Raw genomic sequence first — 27,703 nt, forward strand, 5'->3', positions numbered from 1 at the left:
AGCAGAGAAAAATCAATACTCATCAAAAGCAAAATATAAACCCCAAAGGCCCCCAGTGATCTACTTTTCTCTAGTCACACCTTATGTGCCCACAGTTTTGACCCAGTTAATCCATATCACTATATTAATTCAATGATTAGGTCATACCTATTGTGATCTAATCATTTCTCTTATAGAAATTATTGCATTTTTTAACACTTGAGCTTTATTGGACACATCATAGGTAAACAATAGCACTCATACAGGACCAATTCTTCTGAATGAGTTCAGGGGGAAAATTTATATTTGAACCAAAACACTAGGATTAGGGGTCAAAGACACAGTCACATTTACAATATACTCAGTAGCCAAGATTAAGACCATCCATTGGTGGCCAAGGCTTCTCCAAAGTCAAAGGTTCAAATCCCTCTAGTGGCAAGAAGATCCTGGAGACCTCCACTGGATCCAGAAACATAGAGGAATAAAAGTGGTCGGAGCCTACAACCTCAGCAGGTGTCATGCAGTCCCCAGTAGCATCCTTGGCAACTCTTACAGGTGGAATGATGTCAGGAGCAGTCAGTGGGACAATTTCAGGGAGATTCAGCGTGAAGTTATCCAGAGATTGCAAGCATGGGCCAGGGTGCATTGGTTCGTCAGGATCCAGTGGGGGACCCAAGGGTTGAAGATCAGGGGCACAGCAACATCCAGAAGCCTTGGCAGGAAAATAGGGCACAGCTTTCACAGATAAAGAATCGTTCATCAAAGCTCTATCCTCAAGCAAGGGCTGATGCTCAGAACCTGAAGCTGTGTTCCCTGTGGCCACCATTAGGAGTCCTTTGGTCTGCGTCATGACAGTAGGGTCAGGAGCCTCCAATTCCCAAGAAGAAAGACGATTGACAGTTTTGGTCCATGACTCGATCCTTCCAGACTTTGGGAAGCAACCCTTAACTGCAGTCCTGGGCTGCATATAACCATTTGGGGATGATATGCTACAGGACGCAGGACATATTGGGGTGCAGCCACGACTCCCACAGCCTGTGGCTACAGGACATTTGAGGCATCTTTTTCGCTGCCTGCGGAGGTGTCTCAGGCTAGGCGCCAGTCTCCCAGGAACCTGTCTCTGTTTTGCTGATGCGGTGGGCTTGGTGTGGTCCAGAGCTGCTGGGTCTTGCCAGAGTGGGAAATGCCTCAGGCTGGGGGACTCTTTCCTACGTGAAAGGACGTCCCTCCAGGTGGTCATCGCCTGTCTACCAGGCGCTGTAGGCTCAGTGTGGTCCACTACCGCCCTGTATTGCCCGCATTTCCACAGCTCATAGCGCTCTGGTTGCAGGATGCGCACAAAGGGGTCCATGGAGAAACTGACCCTGAACTTCCCACAGCTACACTGAGACGCCACTTTGCCATAATCAATCCATCGCGGAGTGGCGAAATTGATGGCCTCCGCACAGTTGAAGCCATGGTTGAAGCCAGCATGGTAGCCATAGGGAAATGTCACCATGAACTCACCAGCCTCCTGAGTCACGAGGTTGAAGGGAATGCCATTCTCATGGAGGACTGTAGGCGAGATGAGGGCCACTTTGTGCCGCAGGAAAGCCTCACAGCACTGTGAACTGCCCGGGAAAAGGTCCCTGGCCAGGCGCTCCAGGCGCTGCCCGTGTTCAGGGGGCACCGCGTACCACGTTTTCGGCTCCCCAAAGTGCAAGTAGTTGATGCTGTAAAGATCCATGTCCTCCGTGTGCCACGCAAAAGTGGCCTTCCACATGCCAAAGTACAGGTAGGGCCTGTTGACACCCTCAATGACAACTCCACATTCCTGCTCCAACAGGTCCAGAATGGTTCCCAGGTGTCCCAGGTTCCACTCTTTAGTGTTCTCATCAAATAAGGAGCCACTGATGTCAGCACCATAAATTGGTGAGTCATAGAGGCGGTTCTTCCAGTACTTTCTCTCCAGATCTTCAAAATTCAGGTGAAGGGGAGTTCTATACTTTTCACTGTCTGCCAGGAGGTGATACTCTCTCACCGTCATGGCTTTCTTCTTTTTGTGGTATTGAGTGAACATACCTGCCTTCCCAGAGACCACCTGCTGCAGGGGAGTGGCTATTAAGATGTCACTGACATCATCATAGGACTGCCTGGCTCTCCATTCCTTGGGTGGAATTACCTTGGCCAGGCCAGCTCTGTGTGCCCCTTGGGATTCCATGTAGGCAATATAATTGTTGAAATCTGAGAATTCTTCCATGGTTGGATGGAATGTCATAATGGTGGAACTTCTTGTCTGGGTACTAGAGTGAGCAGACTTCATGGTGCAATATTTTCAGCAACAAATTCTAAAACCTTAGATGAATTATAGATTCCTGAGAATGTTTGGGGATTATTTCTTCTTCTTGTCTTCTTCCTTCTTATTTTCTGTCCTTCTTTCTTTACTCTTTCCTTCCTTTCTTCTCTTAAGTATGTTTGTTTATCTCTGAGGCACTAACCCAGTCTTGAGCCTCCAATTCAATGACATATCTTTTCCAGTTTTGCTGATTCACCAAAGGTACTCTATTCTGATCAGCAGATATTTTACCCAAATAAAAATGAGTATTTTCCAGTGGAGTAGGTACCACAATGCAAGAACTGGCTCAGCCTGCAGCTCAGCGAGTTTCCTTTGTTGGATCTGTAAAGAATGATAATGATCAAATTATACTTATATTATGAGCAGGTACAAATATGTAACAAATGCAACCATTAGAGCATAGCATTGTGGCCCACTCCTGTAATCCCAGCAACTCGGGAGGCTTAGGTAGAAGGATCACAATTTCGAGGCCAGCCTCAGCAACTTAGAAAGATGCCTGAGCAACTTAGTGAGACCATATTTCAAAATAAAAAATGAAAAGGGCTTGGGAATGTAGCTCATTGATAAAGCATCCCTGGGTTCAATCTCTACTACCCCCTCCAAAATAAATCCAACAATCATGTTAAAGTATAATGTAACAATGAAATGATTGGGAAAAAAGTGAATCCTCAAATGCTAAACTCATAGCATTTTGTAAGTAGATTCTCTTACTTTCTTTTCTATGATCTTTTTTAGAATGATTTGGGTTTATGAGGCCATGAGCATAACCTTGATGCCAAAACCAGAACAAGCCCCACTGGAAATCCCATAGGCTCAAGTTAAATTAATGGCAAATTTACAAAAATATTAAAAAAGGAATAAATGATATCTTTGATGCAGGTAGGTATTAAAAGAATAATACACCACAAAGGTTTTATTGTTTTATTTGTTTGGTTATTTTAAAATTAACCTTTTAAACTTTGGATACTTAAGGCTTTAGAGGGAAACCCCAATTTTTTCACTATATAGCTTTGTACAAAACTTGAGTTATGTAAGATTTAAATGAAAATATACTATCAAGGAAAAATAAATAAATAGAAGATTAATCGTACTTCATGGTTTTCAGAATGATTTAAAAATCCAGCAGTGTAATGGAAAGCAGTATGGAGATTCCTCAGAAAACGTGGAATGGAACCACCATTTGACCCAGCTATCTCACTCCTTGGTCTATACCCACAGGACTTAAAAGCAGCATACTATAGTGATGCAGTCACCTCAATGTTTATATCAGCTCAATTCACAATAGCTAAGCTGTGGAAGCAACCTAGATGACCTTCAATAGATGAATGGATAAAGAAACTTGGTATATATCACAATGCATATTACTCAGCAATAAAGAGGATAAAATTATGGCATTTGCAGGTACATGGATGGAGCTGGAGAGTATCATGCTAAGTGAAATAAGCCAAACCAAAAAAGCAAAGGCCAGAGGTTCTCTGTGATAAGCAGATGCTGATCCATAATTAGGAGTGGGGGTAGGGAAAAATGAAGGAAGTTTAAATTGGGGAGAAGGGAGTGCAGAGAGAGGAGGGGTGTGGGGGTGGGAAAAGTGGTGGAATGGACATTATTATCCTATATACATGTATGATTACACTACTTGCATGACTCTACTCCATGTTCAGCCAGAGGAAGAAGTTGTGTTCCATTTGTGTACAATATGTCAAAATGCATACTACTGTCATGTATAGCTAATTAGAACAAATTTAACAGTAAAAATAAAAAGAAATAGTACATATTAAGAAAAAAATCTAGTAGTATACCTGTTTACACAAATAGTTGAAAAAAGGATATTATTTCATGAGAAATATAATTAAAATAACTTAATCTCTAATAATTATTTGATATACATTATGTATGTTTTAACTCTTAATTTTTAAAAAGAGGTAGAAATTCCCTTCATGAAGAATACTTTGTAGCAGATTTCAAACAGAAATTAATCAGAAGAGACAAAGAAGGTCCCTATATCTTAGACAAGTGAACAACCCAATAAAAGTATAAAACAATAGTAAATATTCATGTCCCAGATGTCAACCCACCCAATTACATGGAAAAAAGATACCCCATGATATTAAATCCCACATAGACCCCACATGATAATAGTGAGTGCTTTCAGTATACCTTTATCACCAATAAACAGGACATCAAAAACATAAAATCAATTAAGATATCTCCAACCTAAATAACATTATAAATCTAATGAACATAATGGACATCTATAGAATATTTCACCACAAAACAGCTAAATTTACCTTCTTCTCAGCTGTACATGGCACTTTTTCCAAAATAGCCCATATTCTAGGCCACAAAGTAAATCTTAGCAAATACAAAAAAAAATCTATATAACCACACGTATCATATTAGATCATGATGGAATGAAGCTAGAAATCAAGAGCAAGAAAAATAATAAAAACTGGATAAACACATGGAGATTACACAAAACTTTTAAAGGAAGAAGTGATAGAAGAAAAAATGAGGATAGAAATCAAGAAAGTCTCAGCAACACATAAAAATAAATAAATAAAATAAAGTCCATCTACAACAAAAAAATATTTTTTAAAAAAAGACGAGAACAGAGATATAAAATATTAAAATCTCTAAGACAGTATGAAAGCAGTTCAAGAAAAATTTGTAGCATGGAGTGCCTACATTAAAAAATTAGAGAGGGCTAGGGATATAGCTCATTGGTAGAGTGCATGCCTGGCATGCATGAGGCCCTGGGTTTGATCCCTAGTGCCACAAAAGAAAAAAAAATAAGATATCTTTCAAATAAATAACCTTATATTCCAGCTCAAGGTCTTAGAAAAAGAAGACCAAACTGACCTCAAAACCAGTAGAAGACAGGACAACTAAGATCAAAGTCAAAATCAATGAAATTGAGTATAAAAAAAAATGCATTGGATCAACACAACAAAGAGTTGGTTCTGTGAAAAGATGAGTAAGATGAACAAACCCTTAGCCAAATTAAGCAAAAGAAACGGTGAGAAGGTGCAAATCAACAAGATCAGAGATGGAAAAGGAGATATTACCACAAACTCTTCTGAAATCCATGTTCTGATTACCAGAACCTATATTGAAAATTTTTACTCCAAGGAACTGAGAAATCTGGAACACATTGACAAATTTCATATGCTGCCCAAATTGAATCAGGAAGATGAAGAAAACCAAAACAGACCAATATTAAGCAATAAAATTGAAACAGCACATAGAAGACTTAAAAAAAAAAAAAAAGAAACTAGAAAGAAAAGGGGCTAGGGTTGTGGCTCAGTGGCAGAGCGCTTGCCTAGCATGTGTGAGGCACTGGGTTCGATTCTCAGCACTGCATATAAATAAATGAATACAATGAAGTTTCATCAACATTTTTAAAAATTAATAAATAAAGAAAGAAAAGCCTAGGATATGATAGATTCTCATCTGAGTTCTAGCAGACTCTTTATCAGAATTTCTCAAATTATTACATGAATATGAAAGGGACAGAACAATCACAAATACATTTTATGAAGCCAGTATAACTCTGATACCAAAACCAGAGAAATATGCATCAAGGAAAGAAAACTACAGACCAATAACTTTGATGAACATAGAGGCAAAAATCCTTAATAAAATATTAGCAAGGTGCATTCAAAAACACATCAAAAAGATAATACACCAAGATCAAGTGGGTTTCATCCCAAGGATGCAAGTTTGGTTCACCGTATGCAAATCAATAAATATAATTCACCTCTTAAACATAATTCAGGACAAAAATCACATGATCATCTCAATAGACCCAGAAATGGCCTTTGATGAAATTCAACACCCATTCATGTTAGAAACATTGGAGAAGCTTGGGATCCAAGGAACTTACACCCAACATCATAAAGGCCATTTTAAAAAATATATGTTTTAGTTATAAGTGGACCTTTATTTATTTTTTATTTATTTATACGCAGTGCTGAGAATCAAATCCAGTGCCTCATACATGCTAGGCAAGCGCTCTACTACTGCCACAACCCCAGCCCAAAGACCATTTATGACAAACCCAAAGCCAACATCATACTAAATGGAAGAAAACCTGAAAGAATTTCCTCTAAGATCAGGAAAGATACAAGGCTGTCCACTCTCAACCACTCTTACTCAATACAGCCCTTGAAACATTAATCAGAGCAATCAGGCAAGAAAAGGAAATCAAAGGGAGGCAAACAGGAAAAGAAGACATTAAACAATCTCTGTTTGCTGACCATATGATCTTATATCTACAAGACCCAAAATAATTCAACTAGAATACTCCTATAGCTTATAAATAAATTTAGCAAAGTAGCAGGATACAAACTCAACACCCACAAAACAATAGGTTTCCTATACTACAACAGTAATTCATCTGAGGAAGAAATCAAGAAAACCATTTCATTCACAATAGTCTCCTCCTCCAAAAAAAAAAAAAAAAAAGAAACAGAAATCTTGGAAATTAAACTAACTTAAGGACATAAAAGAGCACTACTATGAAAATCATAGAACACTGAAGAAAGAAACTAAAGAAGACCTTAGAAGATGGAAAGACATCCCATGGATAGGCAGAATCAAATTGTCCAAATGTCCATACTACCAAAAGCAATATACACATTCAGTGCAATCCCCATCAAAATACTAATGACATTCTTCACAGAATTAGAAAACAATAATTCTTAAATTCATTTGGAAGAATAAGAGACCCAGAACAACCAAAGCAATACTAAGCAAGAAAAGTGAAGAAGGAGGCACCACAATGCCTGATTTGGAATTTTACAACAGAGTTGTAGTGATAAAAACAGCATGGTATTGGTGTGAAAATAGACAGGAAGACCAATGACACAGAATAAAAGACACAGAGACAAATCCATACACTTCGAGCTGTCTGATATTTGACAAAGGTGCTAAAAATGTATTTTGAAAGACGGCCTTTTTAACAAATGATGCTGGGAAAACTAGAAATGTAGAAAAATTAAACTAGAACCCTCTCTTTCATCCGGTACAAAACTCAAATCAAAATGGATCAGACTTAGGAATTAGTCCAGAAACTTTACAAGAAGAAAACATAGGGTCAACACTTTGTTTTGTATTTGCTGGCACTGACTTCCTTAACAAGATTCCAAAGCACGAGAAATAAAACCAAGAATCTAAGTGGGATGACATCAAACTAAAGGTTTTCTGCATAACAGAGGAAATGATTAACAGCATGAAGAGAGAACCTACAGAATGGGAGAAAATCTTGGCTATCTATTCCTTTGATGGGGTGTTAATATGCAGAATATACAAAGAACTCAAAAAACTTAATGCCAAAAAATAACTCAATCAATAAATGGGAAAAAAAAACTAAATAGAAACTTCTGTATGTATGGGGAAAAAAATGTTCAACATCTCTAGCACTTAGGAAAATGCAAATCAAACCTACACTAAGATTTCATCTTACTCCAGGCAAAATGACAATGATCAAGAACATGAACAATAATAAATGCTGGCAAGGTTGTGAAGAAAAGGAACACTTATACATGGTTGGTGGGACTGCATACTAGGACAACCACTCCGGAAAGCATAAAGGAGATTCCTCAAATAACTAGGGATGAAACCACCATATGACTTAGCAGTCTCACTCCTTGGTATTTTCCCAAAAGAGCTAAAATCAGCATAATACGGTGACATTGCCATATCAATGTTTATAGCAGTACAATTCAGAAATTAATAGAGGAGCAAAAGGAAGTCTAGCAGATTAGAAGAAGAATGTGAGGGAGAGGGAGGATGGGAGGGCAAAGTGGAGGAGAAGAGGGAGGTTATATACTGACATAGATTTCCATGCATCTAGGAGTTTGTCTGGATGAACCCAATTACTATGTATAAATATAAAGCTCTATTTTTTTTTTTAAAAAAAGAGTATTTTTGTAAAGCAGTAAGCAGGCAAACAATCACAAAACATGTACTTACTTATACAGGTCCAATAATCATTATTTTTAGTAGCATTCTAATTAAAATTAAATCACTGCTTAGGATTAAGAAAAAAAAGTTATTAGAAACACTGCGCTCAGCAAAATTTCTAGATTCAAGGTCAGCATATAGAAATCTATACCATTCTGCGCACCAGTTAATAATCAATTACAAAATGGAATAACAAAAACTCTTCAATTCTCTTTTTTTTTTTAATTTAATGCTGGATAATGAGCAAGGTCCTTAATGTCCCAAACACATGCTCTACCACTGAATCTCACCCCTGTCCTGATTTCAAGTTTTTTTAACAAGAGAAACTCAAGGTTCCAATGAAGAAATATAGACTGTAAGTGCATGCAATTCCAGATATTCCAAAGACTGAGACAGGAGGATTGCAAGTTCAAACCCAGTTCAGCAACTTAGCAAGGCCCTAGCAACTTAGAGAGAACCTGTCTCAAAATAAAAATTTTAAAAGGACTGGGGATGTGGCTCACTGGATGAGTGCCCCTGGATTCAATTTCTGGTACCATCCACCAAAAAAAAAAAAAACAAAAAAAGAGGATCAAAGAAGAACTTTAAAAAATAAAAATAAAAAAATAGGAATATACACAATGATGAAATTTATGCACCTAACACAGTCCTGAGACACAGAAAACAGACGGAAAGTCAAAAATTAAAGGTAGAAATCATCAGTGATGCTTGGAATTTTTAGTATTGGTTTCATTTTTTTTGTTTTGTTTTGTTTTATCACATTCCTTAGAATCCTATACAGAGTAGACAATAAAATGAATTGTGCTATAAAAATATTTAAACAACAAACCTAACAACTTCAAACATAGCCAACTACAAATACATGACAATTGGAAAATCCTTTTCAATAAACACAAAACGATTATAAGTACATACCAATTACAAGCTTACAAAATAAATATCAATTAAAATTTCATGCAATCAATATATTATGCATCCTCAAAAACAATGAAATAAAACTGAAATCAACAATAAAAGCAATGAACCCAATCATATTTATTGAAAATCAGTATCTGTATTTTTAAATATTCACTCACTTTATGTACACTCAATTAAACGAAACAAACAATATAAAATTACACAAAGGAAAATGAAAGTTAAATTAATGATAGAATGATAAATAAGCAAAAGGGAAAACAAACCAATGCAAAAGTTGAGATGGTTAATAAAACTGAAATCAGACACCTTTAAAGAAAATAAAAGAACTATCTAGAACTGAGCAGAAAATATATCCAATGAAAGAGGAGCATCCTGTATTGCTACAAAATAAGAATATGCTAAATACAAACAAAAGCATTGAAGGGAGAATCCAAAGAGAAACAGAAACCAATGGAAATGGCTCTCAATGACAAGAGTTCAAATGAGTTGACCGAATTAAAACAATTTTGGGGGGCGGGGTAGTAATGGGAATTGAACCTGGAGGCACATAATCAATGAGCCACATCTGGAGCCCTTATTACTTTTTATTTTGAGACAGGGTCTCCCTAAGTTGCTTAGGGTCTTATGAAGTGGCTGACTTTGAACTCGCTATCCTCCTTCCCGAGCCTAAACTGAGGGAAATCAAATCTACTATATGAATGAACAAAGGTTTTTAATTATCAAGAACTCACCAATTTTGGTTCTTTAATTGTAACAAATGTCCCATAAAAATGCAACATGTTAATATTAAGGGGAGTTGCTGGGCATGGTGGCACACATCTATAATCCCATTGACTCCCTCAGTCTCCTGAGTTGCTGGGATTACAGGTGTGTACCACCACTTCAAGCTAAAATACTATACAATTACAGCCAAGGTACAAAATAAATATCTCTAACTTCATATAGATATACATAAATGATAGACTAGCTTGAAAAAAAGGGAGAGAAGAGACAAATTTCTCCTGCAAAAGAATTCAAATAAATTCCACAGAAGCTCTGCCCTGAAGAAGACAGCATTGTCCCTGTCCTTACTCTTGTCCTTGAACAGTGACTTCCTTCCAGAGGTGCATATGGCTAGCAGGGGAAAGGGTGGGGAGTGCATAATAGTAACTCCACAGTGGAGAAACCTGACAACCACTATTTTGGCCAGCTCAATGTGGAGTCCTGAGTCATGTTGATAATGTGTACCCTGGAAATGACCCCCATTGGATCATAGGAAAGACATCAGAGTTCAATCTAGGGGTATCCTACAGTGTGTAAGACCAGCTCTCCCCCAAAACCTCAAGTTTCTGTGCAAATGTTTCCTCAAGACCAGGGAGAGCCTGAGAAACTGTCATGGCCAAGAGAGAGCTAAGGAAGGTGAAAACTAGATGTCATGTGGTGCTTTCATCGGGATGCTGCAATAGAAAACAGACTCTAGCCTCAAGAATAGGGAGATATGTTAGGCAAGGATTCTATACTGAGCTACATCCCCAGCACAAACCAAGGGAAATCTACTATATGAATGAACAAAGGTTTTTAATTATCAAGAACTCACTGATTTGGGTTCTTTAGTTGTAACAAAAATACCACACGAATACAAGATGTTAATATTAAGGGGAGTTGCTGGGCAGGGTAGTTTGCACCTATGATCCCACCTATAACTCCGGGAGATAAGACAGGAGGTTCGCAAGTCCAGCCTCAGAAACTTAGTGAGGCCCTAAGTAACTTAGGAATAACCTGTCTAAAAATCAAAAATAAAAAGGGCACCACTGGGTCAATCCTCAGTACAAAAAAAGTGGTGGGGATAAGGATCCCTGCTCCTCTGAAGCCAGAGCCCAAACCCAAACAGTCCCTGCAAAAAAGGGAAATTACTAAAGGGGAAAGTTGAACTCACCTGGGTGTGAATAACCCTGTAAAAATGGAGATGCCAAAAAACACAGGGAGTTGAAGGTGCTGGAGATGCCAAGGGTCTGTGCACTGTTGATAACTGGGTGCTCCTGGCCACTGCACAGTCTGAAATATTACTTTCATCAAGTTCATAAAAATGCAGAACTCTGTTTTACTTTTTAAAAACGCTAAGTTGTTTTCACATGAGGCACTTCATTGCCGCTTTGTGGGAAAGGAGCAGGTCATTAGTAGAATGGCTCCAAAGCTGGATTGCTGTGGGGAAAACACCTTTCCCTGCTAGCTTTGAGACTTCCTCTTGGCTCCCAGAAGGAGGGATTCCCTGACCTTGGCACACACAGCCACTTGGCACAAACACCTTCTGGTGAGTGGGGGAAAACTCAAATTCATCTTTATGTTCTCTCCCTCTCTGCCATCTTCACAGACTTAACTCCCTAAATCTAGAGACTTACTGGGACCTGACCCCCACAATCCTTTCTACCCATGTCAACCAATCTGGACTTTCCAGTGACCTTTTTGACATAGTGCTCTCAAAAGGACAGCAATTCCTTCTCTAGACTGGGCCTCTTCTCTAACTGGGCCATTTTCTTTCCATTTCCTGCAAGTCAGGGTTGGCTTGTGAAAAGCTGTTAAACATCATGCTAAAGCTGAAATACCAACCCTCACTCTAAACTCTCCCTATTCAGGGCATCTCATAAATAAATCATTGGGTCTTATGAATTTCTGATTTTAGTATCCCTTCCAAGAAGGAGTTTTACCGTTGTTGTATACTATTAATGATGGTTCTCCATGTCCTGCCTTTAGTACCAATTTGTTTATTAAAAAAATATCTTTAACAGCCAGGCATGATGGCACACATCTACAATCCCAGCAGTTTAGGAAGCTGAGGCAGGATGATTGCAAGTTTAAAGCCAGTCTCACCAACTTGGCGTGGCCCTAAGCAACTTAGCAAGACCTGTAGCTAAATGAAAAAAAAAAAAAGTGGGGTTGGGGAGGTAGCTTAGAGGGTAAATGACACTGGATTCAATTCCTGGTACCAAAAAAAATTAAATATCTTTAATAAAATTAGATACAGTTAAAAAGGAAATTCAAAGAATTAATATTAAAAAATTCTTTTTAAATCAGGGCATAAAATAAACCATAAACAATAAAAAACCTAACACCTAATATAGATGACAACAAAAAAGAAAAAAAAAATGATTTCTCTGAAAAGACTACGAAGTAAATCACAGTGATAAAATAGGACACACTGCCATAAATTTATCAGAGGTCCTTGGTTTTGAAAGTATTGTTGAATCTTACCAACAACATGGTGGTAAAATTTCCTCAAAAGTACAAACATCCAAGAAGGCCTACCAGAGAAACAGAGGGACCTACCTTCCCCAGCAAATTCTAGAGTTAGGTGGAGACACTCCAGCACACAGAGAAGGCTTCCTCTGCACACCTACTGTCCACAGGAAGCCCAGACCCTGAGGACCTGGTTTTATACCTGAGCTCAGCTTCAATCCAATCAACACCCACCTGATGTAATCACAGAGCTGGGTTCTAGGATCACCACCCCACCTAATCCGTTCCCATCCACCCTCCTCCTTTCTTAATTCAATCAAATCAAATCTAATGAAGAGACTGAACATCAAGGATGGGAAAAGACAAACAGGCTAAAATTAAGCAAAGGAACCTGACATATCAAACTGTAGTAGCACTCGCCTCGTACCCCAGCCCCTTAAGTGGGAAGCTGAAGCAGGATTGCAAGTTTGAGGCCAGCTTTGGCTATGTAGGAATACCCTGTCTCCAAATAAAAAAGAAAAAGCTTGGGAATAAAGCTCAGTGGTAAGACTTTCCTGGGTCAAATCACCAGTAAAAAAAAAAAAAAAGAAAGAAAGAAAGGAAGGAAGGAAGGAAGGAAGGAAGGAAGGAAGGAAGGAAGGAAGGAAGGAAGGAAGGAGAAAGGAAGAAAGAAAGGGGCAGAAACAAAACAAACCTGGCATAGCAATACTAATGTCAGATAGATCCATGGGATCAAAGAGAGATTTTCATAGCTATTGGAAAGAAAAACTCTGAAGGAGCATACTGCAGTGGTGAACTTTGGCAGCTAATCAGCCAGCAGGGAAACCTAGAGAACCAAGTCTGAGGGCCACAAGGTAAATCTGACCAATCTTCTACCAGGTTTAGAATAGTGCTTTATTTTGACACCACTCCCTCAGAAGCTGACAGAGTAGAAAAGGAAAGAAACAATATCATCAAGTATGAACAACTAAACAAGTTTCATCACATCATCTGCAGCAAACACAAAACCAATGAATGAAAAATACTTTTTAATGTACATAAAATGTTTGGGCTGGGGATGTGGCTCAAGCAGTAAGGCGCTCGCCTGGCATGTGCAGGGCACTGGGTTCCATCCTCAGCACCACATAAAAATAAAGATGTTGTGTCCACCGAAAACTGAAAAATAAATATTAAAAAATCTTCTCTCTCTGCTCTTCTCTTCTCTCTCTCTCTTTAAAAAAATAAAAAAATATACATAAAATGTTTGCAAAACTTAACTATGCAGAATTACAAAAAACATCTATAAAAATTTCAGACAATATTGAGCAGTTGATCACAATTAAATAACATTGAAACTATAAAAGTACATATTTACTTAAAATTTAATATCCACATTTCTTTAAAAAATCTATTCATCTTTGTTAAACTGAGTGAAAACAAATGAAAACCAAACCAAGCAAAAGTCAATGACGTATAAAAATACTGATAAAATGAAGAAGGGGAAAACATATATGAAATTGAGATGGTTAATAAAACTGCAATCTGATATTTTTAAAGAAAAATAAAATGAAGAAGCGACAACACTGATGAACAAGAAGTTTCTAGGTCTGGGCAAGGAAATACATGAGACTGAAGCTTTTTGCATTGCCTGAAAATGAGAATGTGCCAAATGCAAACAAAAACATGGGCAGGAATATCAAAGGGAAGCATAAACCATTAATGAAAATGGCCCTAGTGATCACATCTTGAATGACCCAGAGCAAAATGAAGAGAGTGTACAATTACAATCCATGGTACAAAATCAGCATCTCTAAGGCGGTACAGATACACATAAATGATAGAATACATTGACAAAAGGGGGAGAAGAGACAAATTTCTCCTGCAGAAGAATTCAAATAAATTCCACAGAGGCTCTGCCCTGAAGAGGGGAGCATTGTCCCTGTCCTCACTCTTGTCCTTGAACAGTGACTTCCTTCCAGATTTGCATATGGCTAGCAAGGGAGGGGGTGGGGAGTGCATACTAGTAACTCCACAGTGGAGAAACCTGAAAATCACTGTTCTGCGCAGGTCAACATTGAGTCCTGAGTCATGTTGATAGGGTGTACCCTTGATGTGATGGGATGTGATGTGATGTAAAGTGATGAACAGAGCAGAAACACAACTACCCCAGCTGATCATGGGAAAGACATCAGAGTCCAATTGAGGGATATCCTATAGTATGCCAGACCAGATTCCCTCAAAATCCTCAAGTTTCCTCAAGACCAGGCAGAGCCTGAGAAACCCAAAGCCAAAAGAGAACTAAGGAGAGGTGAGAACTAGATGTAATGTGGTGCTTTAGTCAGGATGCTGCAACAGAAAACAGACACTAGGCTCAAGAATAGGGAAATATGTTAAGGTAAGGACTCTCCAGTCTGAACCAAGGGAAATCCGATATATGAATGAACAAAGGCTTTAAATTATCAAGAATTCATTGATTTTGGTTATTTATTTGCAACAAATGTACCACACGAATGCAAGATGTTAATATTAATGGGAGTTGCCAGGCGGGGGTGGCACACACCTATAATCCCATGGATTCCAGAGGTTGACAGAAGCATTGCAAGTTTGAGGCCAGCCTCAGTAATTTAGTGAGACCTTGTCTCCAAAGAAAAGATAAAAGTGGGCTGGGATGTGGCTCAGTAATACAGCATCCCTGGGTTAGCTCCCCAGTACCAATAAACAAACAAATAAGGAAGCTGTAGGGATATGGAAGGGGTGTTGTATGCCAGTCTCTGTTCTGTGCTTAAACTTTATGTAAATCTGAAACACTTAAAAATGCAATATTTTTCCAAAACAATATTAGGAAGGAAGTTTAGAAATACAATCAGGGTTCTTAAAAGTCTACAAAACAATAAAAATGCAACATAAATCAAATGATTCTGTCAATGATTATTTGCTTCTTACATGCTTTAGAACAGAAACAACTAGATATTTTTTAAAATTGTGCAATGTAACATATTTATTGGATATTTACAAAATACATAGGTACCATTAACAAATAACACAGTGAACAAAAGTGGGGCCCCATCCCACGTTAAGAAGCAAAACTTGCCCTGCACCTGACTGTTCTCTTCTTCCACAGATCACAGCCCCGTCTCTCTCCTAGACTCACCCTGGTCTAACGTCAAGGGCTTAATTTTCCTTAGCAGTACAAAATTAAAATTTTGACTATTTTATAGCATTGCACAGTTTTATATAAAACATAATTATATATTATAATGTATTTTATATATCTTGATATTGCTTTATGTGGATATACTTGGTTCTGCTTTCCTACCATAAGGTGTTCAGCAGACTAAGTATTTCTGCTCTTGATGGGCATTTGGATTATTCCCACTTTTGACCCCTTCCAAACAACACTGCTCTGAACAATCTCAGACATGTTCAATATATAGACATTTCAGTCAACAAGTCACCATATTGAGGATTTTTGCATAAGTGTTCATCAGGTATATTGATCTGAAATTTTCTTTCCTTGATGTGTCTCTGCCTGGTTTTGGTCTCAGGATGATACTAGCTTCATAGAATGAGTTTGAAAGGGTTCCTTCCTTTTCTAGTTCATAGAATAATTTGAGGAGTATTGATGTTAATTCTTCCTCGTAAATCTTGTAGAACTCAGCTGTGAATCTGTCTGGTCCTGGGCTTTTCTTGTTTGGTAGGTTTTTGATGGCATATTCTATTTCCTTGATTAAAATTGATCTGTATAAATTGTGTATGTCCTCTTGACTCAGTTTGGGTTGATCATATGCCTCTAAATATTTTTTGGTGTCTTTGAGGTTTTCTATTTTACGAGAGTACAAATTTTCAAAATAGTTTCTAATTGTCTTTCACATTTCAATAATGTCTGTTGAGGTATTTCCTTTTTCATCATGAATTTTAGTAATTTGAGTTTTCTCTCTCCTTTTTGTTAGGGAGGCTAAGGGATTATCAATTTTATTTATTTTTTTTCAAAGAACCATCTTTGTTTTAACAATTTTTTGAATTTTTTGTTGTTGTTGTTGGTTTCAAATTCATTGATTTCTGCCCTGATTTTAATTATTTCCTTTCTTCTACTACGTTTGTTGTTGCTTTGTTCTTCTTTTTCTAGGGTTTGGGATGTAATGATAGAGCCCTGGTCTGTTGAGATGGAGTTGAAAAATCCCTATCATCTACTGACCTCAAAGCCTTCCTAATATTATGGAGCAACAAATTACTTGTGTGTTTATTTTGAAGTTGGTGGAAAAAAACCCATTGTGCTGCCAGTTGGATAAAAATGTAGCATATACAATTACATACAGTACATAATATTTGATAATAAAAATAAATGACTATGCTCCAAGTTTATGTATTTTCTATACTGTAGTATTTATTGTTGCTTTAGAGTGTCCTCCTTCTACTTACAAAAAGTTACTGTGAAACACTGTGCTGGCAAAGCCTTGTATCTCACATTTACCACATTTATTGATTGCAATATTCTCTCATCTTTGATCTAATCTCATATGATTCTGTCTGTCATGACCCCTGAGCATACAAAAAGTACCGCTAGCATTACCAGGAAAAGGCCATATCAAGAGATGGACCTGGAAATGAAATTAGAAGTGATTGAGGACTACCAAGGCAGAAAATCCATGATGGTTTTTTCTAGCCATTCAGGCATGTCCAACTCCACTGTGGCTTTGAACTGAAACAGTAACAAAGTGAGAAAACCTGCTGACGGATCTACTTCATTGAAGGCAAGGAGACTAATCAAAATTGGAGACAGGTCTGTCAGAGATGCAGAAACTTCTAATGACTGGATTAAAGACCAGAGAGCAGTGGGACCTTCTCAGCACCATGACAATCCCAGCCAAAGCAAAAAGTTTGTGATGACTAAAGAAAAAACTGAATCTGATTACAATGTTGAATTTACTGCTGGCTCTAAGTGGTTTAAACTATTCAAGAATTTTTATTAATTACATAATATGAATGGGAGTAGAGTATCTGTGAATGCTGATATGAAGAAGATGGAGGATATTGGGAAATTCTAGAAAAGCTGATGTGTGTGTGGGGTTGGGGACATAGCTAGCCAGAGTGTATCTTCAACATGGACAAGCCTTTCCATTTCTGGAAACAGATGTCTGAAAGGGTTTTCATCCATACTGAGGCCAATTCAATGTCAGGTTTCAAGACTTTTAGGGATAGGATTATGGCCTTGCTTGAGAACAATGTTGCAAGTAACAAATTGAAACCTGGCACAGCAAGAAACCCAGGACTTCAAGCATATCACTAACTGCACATGCCTGCAAAGTACAGGAGCAATAAGAATTCAGAGATTACCCAGGTCCTCTTCCAAGATGCCCTGCTGAATTGCTGTGCTGTCAAAATGGAAAAGTACTGTTCAGAGAATAATACACCACTTAAGATTTTGCTCATCTAGGTTTGTATAAGTACACTGTGATATTTGCACAATGACAAAATCACCTGATGACACATTATTCAGAATGTATCTCCATTACTAAGTGTCATTATTAAGTTGTATATTAGAGGTCTTATGTACTCATACTTTAGATCTCTTGATCATAGAATATGTGAATGCAGGGGCTGGGGATGTGGCTCAAGCCATAGCACTCTTGCCTGACATGCGTGCGGCCCGGGTTCGATCCTCAGCACCACATACAAACAAAGATGTTGTGTCCGCCGAAAACTAAAAAATAAATATTAAAATTCTCTCTCTGTCTCTCTCTCTCTCTCTCTCTCTCTCTTTAGAAAAAAAAGAATATGTGAATGAAATCTATCATGTACACTGTTTTTCAACGGTTTTCACCAATATGCACACTTACTAAGTTTGTGTGAGGCTGTTCCTTGCTCTTTACTTTTGCAAACCTTAGGTAAATACCAATCTTTTCAGTATTAGTCAGTCAGGGAAAGTATCTCATCAGGATTTGAATTTCCTTGATTATTGATGAGAATAGGCAATTTTTTATGTTAATTGATCTTTTGGATATTCTTTCTCTTTTTAGATTTTACTTTGAGAAGGGATCTTGCTAAGTTGCTTAGGGCCTTGCTAAGTTGCTGAGACTGACTTTGAACTCATGATCCTCCTACTGTGACTTGAATGATTTTTGGGGGGATGGGTACTGGGATTTAACTAAGGGCATTCAAACACTGAGCCACATCTTCTGCCCATTATTGTATTTTATTTAGAGACTGGGTCTCACTGAGTTGCTTAGCACCTCACTTCTGCTGAGGCTGGCTTGGAACTCTCAATCCTCCTGTCTCAGCCTCCTGAGCCACTGGCATTATAGATGAGCACCACAGCTCCTGGCTTTGAATGATTTTTTTTCCACTGCTCTCCAACTTAGTTTCCTCTTTCAATTCACTCATTTTAAAATAATGATCTTAAAAATCCTGTTCCCTTTTAGTTTGAGTACAAAGTACCTGAAATATTTTACCTAATAGAGAATCCCCGAATGTTTAGCCCTGTTTGATGCTTTCCTTTTATTTATTTTTTAATAGTCATTTATCAGTCACTTCAATATTGTTTTTTTGATTTTATAATTTAAAGGTCAAGGTTCATGAATATTTAATAACATTAAATAAATATTCAATAACACAAAGCTACAGAGCTGAGGAGTAGGTAAGTACATTTTTTGCTTGAAAATATTTAGATTTTCTTCTTTGATTAATTATTTATTTATGCATGACAGCAGAATGTATTACAATTCTTATTACACATACAGAGCACATTTTTCATATCTATGGTTGTATACAAAGTATATTCACACCAATTCATGTCTTCATACTTGTACTTTGGATAATGATGTCCATCACATTCCACCATCATTTCTAACCCCATGCTCCCTCCCTTCCCCTCCTACCCCTCTGCCCTATCTAGAGTCCCTCTACTCCTCCCATGCTCCCTCTCCCTATCCCACTATGAATCAGCCTCCTTATATCAGAGAAAACATTCAGCATTTGGTTTTGGGGGATTGGCTAACTTAATTTAACATTATCTTCTCTAACTTCATCCATTTACCTGCAAATGCCATGGTTTTATTCTCTTTTATTGCTGATTAATATTCCATTATGTATATATGCCACATTTTTTAATCCATTCATCTATTGAAGGGCATCTAGGTTGTTCCACAGTTTAGCTATTGTGAGTTGTGCTCCCATAAACACTGATGTGGCTGTGTCCCTGGAGTATGCTGTTTTTTCGTCCTCTGGGTATCATCTGTTGCAGAAAGGCTCTTCACCTTCGCACTTACTGAAGAAGGCAGAGAAGTAAAGTGTAGGTGATACAGAAGACCTGCTAGCTTGAAGAATCAGAGAAAAAAGATAGGAATGACTAGCCTCCCCTTTGGGTTTTCCAGGCATTCAGTCATCTCAACTGCAATGGAGCAAAGTAACATTGGTCTCTTCCCTTCCATCACTTATTGTTCTAATTTTTGCATTGGTTAGTACCTATAATTTTTATAAATAAATTATTAGCATCAATGTCTCCCATGTTTTACATTGGGGAAAATACTGGTGTTGGGGTTAAGAGAGCTAAGTAGACAATTAGAGAAACCATTTTTATTTTAAGGATTATCCATTGCTTGTTTATTGGTGTATATTTAAAATGAGACGAGACCAAGTGTTGATTTTTTTCAAATGCCTGTCAACAATGATAAAAATGATCACATACTTCTTCCTCTTGGATCCATTTATAGGATTCTTACATTTAATTTATTTATAGTATTCCAGATTGAAGCCAGAGCTTCATGTATGCTAGGCAAGCACCCTACTATTGAGCTACATGCTCAGCTCTTAAATTTTCTTATTCCAACTGTTAAAAGAAGCAACCCTCATGCTAATGAAATTTTTATTTTATTGAGCAATTAAAAACAAAACAAAGCCAAAATGAGGGCTTGGGATGTAACTCAGTGGTAGAGTACTTGCCTAGCATGTATGAGGCCCTGGCTTCCATCACCAGTACCACAAAACAATGAAATAAAAAATTAAACCAAAAATGATTCACAAATCTCACAGGCCTCAGAAATAAAACAAGTTTAGAGAACATCAATCAACAATGTGATCTGATAGCATTTATACAAAAATAAAAGTGAGGTATAGAGACAAATTAATTGTTAGTGGTTAACTGGTTAACTATTTGCAGAGTTTCCTACAATTAGCAACTGTTCAGCTACTGGGATGTAACTCCACATTAGTTTGGTCTGTTGGGCCTAGTGTGAATCCCAGTCCATACCAACAGTCTACAAGTTTTATCTAACAGATCTATTATCGCCTTCAGGCAATGATCTCCATTAGTCATTATATAATTATTCTTTTAATGGGATTAATATCTCTTAACTAATATTTAACTTGAAATTTTTGCATCAATCTTCATAAATAAGTTTTATTTATAATTTTCTCATTATGCAGATTGTCATGATTTTTTTACCAATATTGTGTTTACTTTACAACTTGGAGTTTCTTTTTAAATGCCCGAAATGATTTGGAAAGAGGTATCACATAATTACTCTGTAATATTATTTCGTCTGGGGAATTTTTAAATAGTAGATCTTTTGACATCTTTCTGTATTTCTTTTTTTTTTTTTCTTTCAATGGGGAAATCTCACTATGTTTCCCAGGTTGGCCTTGAACTCACATTCTCCTGCTTCCTGCCTCCTGCCTCAGCCTCCTGCATTGCTGGGCTTAACAGGCATGGGCTACCACACCTGGCTTTTGTATATTTCTTTCTTTCTTTCTTTTTCTTTTTCTGTTTTTTTTTTTTTTTGGTGTGTGTGTGTGTGTGTGTGTGCCAGGGATTTAATCTATGGCCACTTAATCAGGGTCTCAAAATTACTCAGGGCTTTGCTAATTTGTTGAGGCTGGGTATGAATTTGCAATCCTGCCTCTGCAGGGATTATAGGCTGGGATTATAGGCATGCACCAGCTTTTCTATATTTCTGACATAGAAATTTATGGTTTAGATTTTCTAATTAAATTAGTTTTAGTAAGTTAATTTTCTAGAAAAGTGTACATATTATTCAAGCTTTCTGTTGATTTATTATGATTTTAATTATTATTATTTTAATTTTATTTTCTAGAGGTCCATGGTGATTGAACGCAGAGCCTTGTGCGTGCAAGGCAAGCACCCTACCAACTGAGCTATATCCCCAGCCCCGATTTTAGTTATTCTTAATCATTAATTCCCGAGTGTTTCCTCTATCAATTCCTTCCTGCTACTCATTATTTGTTCCTAACTTTTTGAATCAGAACCTTGATCCATTTAATTTCATCCTATCAATTTGACTGAAAAAAATATCCAACACTGCAAATCCTCTTCAACGCTGTCTTAACTGAATCTCATATATTTCTGCACATATGTGTACTAATTTTGAAATCTAAAAACTCTCCAGTAATACATGTTGTGTCCTAGACATTGATCTTAACACTTTATGGGTATTAACTCATAGAACTATTGGACCAGGCACATGAGGTAGACGTCATTTCTTTTTTAAGTTGAGGAATCTGTCATCAACAAGTAATTTTCAAGGCCACACATGCTGGTAAGAGATGGAACTAAGTTTCAAACTCAGGCTGTCTGACCCAGAGTTCATACTGTTATTGATTCTGATTTCTGACAACTTGGCTTTTTCTGGCTTTTGTTTCTCTCTAATTCAATAGACAATTTTTAACTTTGAGAAAAGTCCTTCCAGATTCTCTGATTTTTAAATGTATTCCTAGTCTTATTGCACTGTATTTTAGAATGTTCACAGTTTTTTTACTTTGGTTTAAAAATGTATTTATGTTTTCTTCCCACCCTAATATATTGTCAAATTTGATCCTCTGGCACTTGAAAAAAGCAAGTATCTTTATTGCCAAGTACATAAATTCCACCTTATTGTTAATGTAAATTATTTATATCTTTATGTTTGTCCATTTGTTTTTTTGTTTGGACTGAGATGAATTAGATTCTACTTTTAATGTTTGTTTCAACATGTATTTTATCTAGTATAATGTATCCAAGCTGCATGAATGTTCATGATTGCTTTATTTTCAGTGTGAACTTTAGCCTTTAGCATAATTAAAAGCCCTTCTATGTATTTTTGGTCTCAATTACAGTTTTTCTAATATTAAAGTTTGTGGCTCTATTTTTTTTTTTGCATTATCTTTGATAGCATCGCCCATTGTTTTGAGTTCAGCTTTTTTATTTTAGCTCTATCTCTTTTTTCTAATTCTGAGTTCGAAAACACATTTTAAGAGCAGGGTATGGTGGTACCGTCTGTAACTCCAGCTACTGGGGAGGCTGAGGCAGGGAAATTGCAAGTTTGAGGTCAGCCTTAGCAACTTAGCAAGACCCAGTCTCAATAGAAACGGGGTGGGAATGTGATTCAATGCTTCCCTACAATATGTGAGGCCCTGACTTTGAAACACAGTACAAAAAAAAAAAAAAATCATACACACCACACATGTGTGTATACAGATTTATATTATATATACACATTTATATTTTTAAATTCAACTATCTTTGCAGGTACAAGAAGAAATACCAAATTTATTTATTAAACAAACAAGAAATAACAAATTCATTTATTAAATATCACAAAAGTACAAAACACCTAGTGTCAGAACACTCAGGCCTACTCCAAAAAGTCAGAAGTTCTAGTTTCTGCATGAACAATGGTTGGTGGTGGCCTGGGAGGTAAAGCATGTCACAGTTTAAAGAACTTTGATAGGCCCTGGGCTTCACTGAGGCTATAGCAATGTCTGATGGAAGCTAAAGTCAGTGGCTTAGAGGTCCAGAGGCAACATGGGATGAAGTGAGGCTCAGTCATTCTATATTGGCTCAAATGATTGTGGGGGCCAGAGGGGAACACCACAGGGGAGATATCCTGAGGGTGACATAAGAAGCAAGAGGTGGTCACGATATCCACGCCACGGTAGGGGCCAAAGGCACAGCCATGTTTAGGACTGGGCTAAGAGTCCTTTAGAAATACCACAACCTCCTGTGGCAGCTTATGGGGAGGGAAGGTCCACTTCTGTGGCACAGTGAATCCTGGTTGCCATAGCGGGAGAAAGCATAAACATCTTAATGGTGTCCACTCTTGGGTCTCCACAGGTGAAAGACTCAGGCCTGAATTGTTGCTTGATGCGGATATTCTGTGGTTCCAAGTGTTAGGAGTCAGAGGCACAGCATTTGGCAATATATTAAATAGCCATGGATTCAGTGGTTGAGAGCAACCATTACTAAAGTTATTTTAGGCCTCAAAGGTGCAACATCATCTAGCTTCAGCTGGGAGGAATCGCACCCAGAGACATAAGGGATTTTGGCAAACTTAGTTCAGTCTAAATTCCTAGAGGAAGAGTGGTTCAACACTACACCTTCTGCAAGGTTCATAGGGGTCATTTAGTACCCAACAGTGGCCCTGAAGAGCCTTCTAAAAGGCATAATAACATTGGAAGCAGTCAGCATGACAATTTCAGGGAGACAACATGGTACTGTTGTCCAGAGAGAGCAAGCATGGGCCAGGGTGCATCAGGAACCAGTAGGGGCCCCAAGGGTTGAAGATCAGGGGCACAGCAGAATCCAGGAACCATGGCAGAAAAAGGAGACCCAGGTCTTACAGACTGTGTAAATGCCATCCAAAGGCAGGCACTGAGGCTCTGGGTTGCAAGCTATTCTCTTGATGCAGATCAAACGATGACTCTTGGTTGGAGTCTGGAAAGTTGTCTCACAAATTGAGTCCCACTTTGCAAAGACCACAACCACGACTATCACATCTACCAGTTGATAGAGTTACGATAGATGGACAGCATTTCTTGACAGAGTCACAACAGGCAACACGTGAAATTAATGACTGTACCAGGCTTTGCATCAGCTCTGTAGCCTTAGGAGGGGCATCTGGACCCTGGGCTTATGAGTACACTCAAGAGCTGCCAGCCAGCACATTTCTCCAGAAACAATAAGCATCTAGGTATCTCTCAAGAGCATCCAGTCCTCTCTGTGGTCAGCAGCTCTGGCTTAGTCACTTCTTGGACTCAGTGTGGTCCACTACTGCCCTGTCTTGACTGCATTTCCACAGCTCATAGCGCTCAGGTTGCAGGATGCGCAAAAAGGCATCCATGGAGAAGCTGACCTCTCCAGAGCTGCACTGAGACACTGCTTTGCCATAATCAATCCATCACAGAATGGCGAAATTGATGCCCTCTGCACAGCTGAAGCCAGGGTTGAAGCCAGAATGGTAGCCATAGGGAAATGTCACCATGAACTCACCAGCCTCCTGAGTCATGTGGTTGAAGGGAATGCCATTCTCCTTGAGGACTGTGGGGGAGATGAGTGCCACCTTGTGCCTCAGGAAGGCCTCACAGCCCTGGGAACTGCCCAGGAAAAGCTCCCTGGCCAGGAGCTCCAGGCACTGCCCGTGTTCAGGGGACACTGCACACCATGTTTTCGGCTCCCCAAAGTGAAAGTAGTTGATGCTGTAAAGCTCCATGTCCTCCGTGTGCCACGCAAAAGTGGTCTTCCACATGCCAAAGTACAGGTAGGGCGTGTTGACACCCTCAATGTCAACTCCACATTCCTGTTCCAACAGGTCCTGAATGGTTCCCAGGTGTCCCAGGTTCCACTCTTTAGTGTTCTCATCAAATAAGGAGCCACTGATGTCAGCACCATAAATTGGAGAGTGAATCATAGAGGCAGTTCTTCCAGTAGTTTCTCTCCAGGTGTGGGGGAGTTCTATACTTTTCACTGTTTGCCAAAAGGTGATACTCTCTCACTGTCATGGCTTTCTTCGTTTGGTGGTATTAAGTGAACATACCTGCTTTCGTTTTGTGGTATTAAGTGAACTACCTGCTGCAGGGGAATGACTATTAAGATGTCACTGACATCATCATAGAACTGCCTGGCTCTCCATTCCTTATGTGGAATTACCTTGGCCAGGCCAGCTCTGTAAGCTGCGTGGGATTCCATGTAATTAATATAATTATTGAAATCTGAGAATTCTTCCATGCTTGTGTGGAATGTCAAAATGGTGGAACTTCTTGTCTGGGTACCAGAGTGAGCAGACTTCATGTCTGCAATATACTCAGCCGCAAACTTGAAGACCTCAAGTATATTACAGATTACTGAGAATGTTTGTGAGTTATACCTTTCCCCTTTTATTCTTTTTCTTTTTTTGAATGTTTGACTTATAGGTGAAGGCAGGCTTGATTTTTAAATAATTTCCCGGACTTGCTAACACCACAGTAACTCCATCCTGTTCAGAGTTTTCTGCCCAAAGAACACAGAGTATCTCCAATTGAGCAGGTACTCCAATGCAAATACTGGTTCAGCCTGCAGCTAGATGAGTGTCTTCAGTGGGGGCTTTCACTGTCTTGGATATGTCTTCTAATTCTCAGGCTTGCATGCATGAATAGCTACTGGCTCCAATGTACCAGGTATTGTCAAGTAGTTTTAAACTCTAAAACTAAAGAAAATACAGAATAGAAAATAAGTTATCTGATACTAGACAAAGGTGCCAAAAACATATGTTGGAGAAAGATAGCCTTTTTAACAAGTGGTACTGGGAAAACTGAAAATCCATAGGTAGAAAAAATGAAATTTATTCCTTATCTCTCACCCTGCACAAAAGTCAACTCAACATGGATCAAAGACCTAGGACCAGAACCCCTGCACCTGCTAGGAAAAAATGTATTCCCAGAACTCCAACATGTTGGCTCAGGAACTGACTTCCTACTCAAGACTCCTAAAGTGTAAGAAGTAAAATCAATAAGTAGGATGCCATCAAATTAAAATCTTCTTCACAGCAAAAGAAACAATTAAGAGTGTGAAGAGAGAGCATACAGAATGGGAGAAAATCTTTGCCACCTTCTCCTTGGAGAATTCATATCCGGAATATATTCAAAAAAGTTAATACCAAAAAAATAAATAAATAACCCAGTCAATAAATGGGCAAAGGAACTAAATAGATATTTCTCAAAAGAAGAAATATAAAGAGTCAGCAAATATATCAAAAAATACTCAACATCTCTAGCAATTAGAGAATGCAAATAAAAACTATACTGATATTTCTTTTCTAGTCAGAATGGGAATTATCAAGTGTACAAGTGACAATAAATATTAGGGAGGATGTGGGAAAGGTGTACACTCATACATTATTGATGGGACTGCAAACTGGTAGGACCACTTTGGAATGCAGTGTGGGGATTCCTCCAAAAACTAGGAATGGAACCACCATATGACTCAGCTATCCCACTCCTCGGTATATCCAGAAGATTTAAAATCGGCATACTACCTACAGTGACCTAGCCACATCAGTGTTTATAGCACCATAATTCACAATAGCAAAGCTCTGAAGGCAGACTAGGTGACCTTCAACAGATGAATTGCTACATTTACACAATGGAATATTACTCCATTGTAAAAAAGAAGGAATTTATGATATTTGCCAGTGAATGGATGGAACTGAAGAACATCATGCTAAGTGAAATAAGCCAGTCTCAGAAAGTCAAAGTTTGATGAGCTTCCACTTTTTAAAGTTTGTGGGGGTAGCTTATTTTCCACTTTGATAAGTGGAAGCTAATCCAAAATAAGGAGAGAGAGGGTTGAAAAAAAAGAATAGAAAAAAATTCAGTGGAATAGACAAAGGAGAATAAAAAGAAGGGAAGAGGGATCCTTGTAGGGAAAGACAGTGGAGTGGATCTGACATAACTTTCATGTGTACACATGAATATACCACAGTAAATCTCACCATCATGTATATCCATAAGAGGATAATTTTTTTTAAAAAATCCCTATACGTAAAGAGCAGAAGGCTCAGTAGAGTAGAGGGAAGAGAAGAAGAGGAGAGAGGAGGGAAGAGAAAGGGGAAGTACCGGAGCTGGATTAGAACAAATGATATTCAATGTGGTTATAATTATGTCAAAATAAATCCTAATGTTATGTATTACTAAAAAGAACTAATAAAAAGGATCATTTTGGACTTTGTCCACTATGTACAGGTGTTCATGTGGACTCATGTTAATGAATGGATCTCTTGGTCATAGAATATGAATGCAAACTATCATTCAAACTGCTTTTCAACAGTTTTTTACCAAATTACACACCCACTAGCTCTGTATGAGGGTGCTCATTACTTTTCACCTCTGCAAATCATAGGTAAATATCAGGAATCTGGGTTCTCTTTTTTTGTACAGTTATCTCTTAGTATCTGGGGTGTAGGGAACTGGTTCCAGGAACTCCCTGAAGATATGGACATCCATGAATGCCCATGTCCTTATAAACAATGGTGAAGTATTTGCATATAACTTACATGTGTCTTCTGATATACT

General features: G+C 38.1%; 1 protein-coding gene and 1 pseudogene across 1 annotated transcript; both read right to left on the reverse strand.

Annotated features, from left to right (window-relative positions):
- Positions 1-340: 340 nt before the first annotated feature.
- On the reverse strand, positions 341-2,281 carry LOC107145727 (lysine-specific demethylase 4D-like). The gene has a single exon (XM_015489694.1). The coding sequence runs from the start codon at positions 2,279-2,281 to the stop codon at positions 341-343; it is 1,941 nt and encodes a 646-aa protein (XP_015345180.1).
- Positions 2,282-24,103: 21,822 nt separating this feature from the next.
- On the reverse strand, positions 24,104-25,445 carry LOC107145728 (annotated as a pseudogene).
- Between the last annotated feature and the right edge of the window lie 2,258 nt (positions 25,446-27,703).

Source organism: Marmota marmota, unplaced genomic scaffold, assembly GCF_001458135.2.
Source record: "Marmota marmota marmota unplaced genomic scaffold, marMar, whole genome shotgun sequence".
Taxonomy (NCBI): domain Eukaryota; kingdom Metazoa; phylum Chordata; class Mammalia; order Rodentia; family Sciuridae; genus Marmota; species Marmota marmota.

Excerpts from the sequence above, each read along its gene's own strand:
- LOC107145727 (XM_015489694.1), bottom strand. The coding sequence starts at position 2,281 with ATGAAGTCTGCTCACTCTAGTACCCAGACAAGAAGTTCCACCATTATG.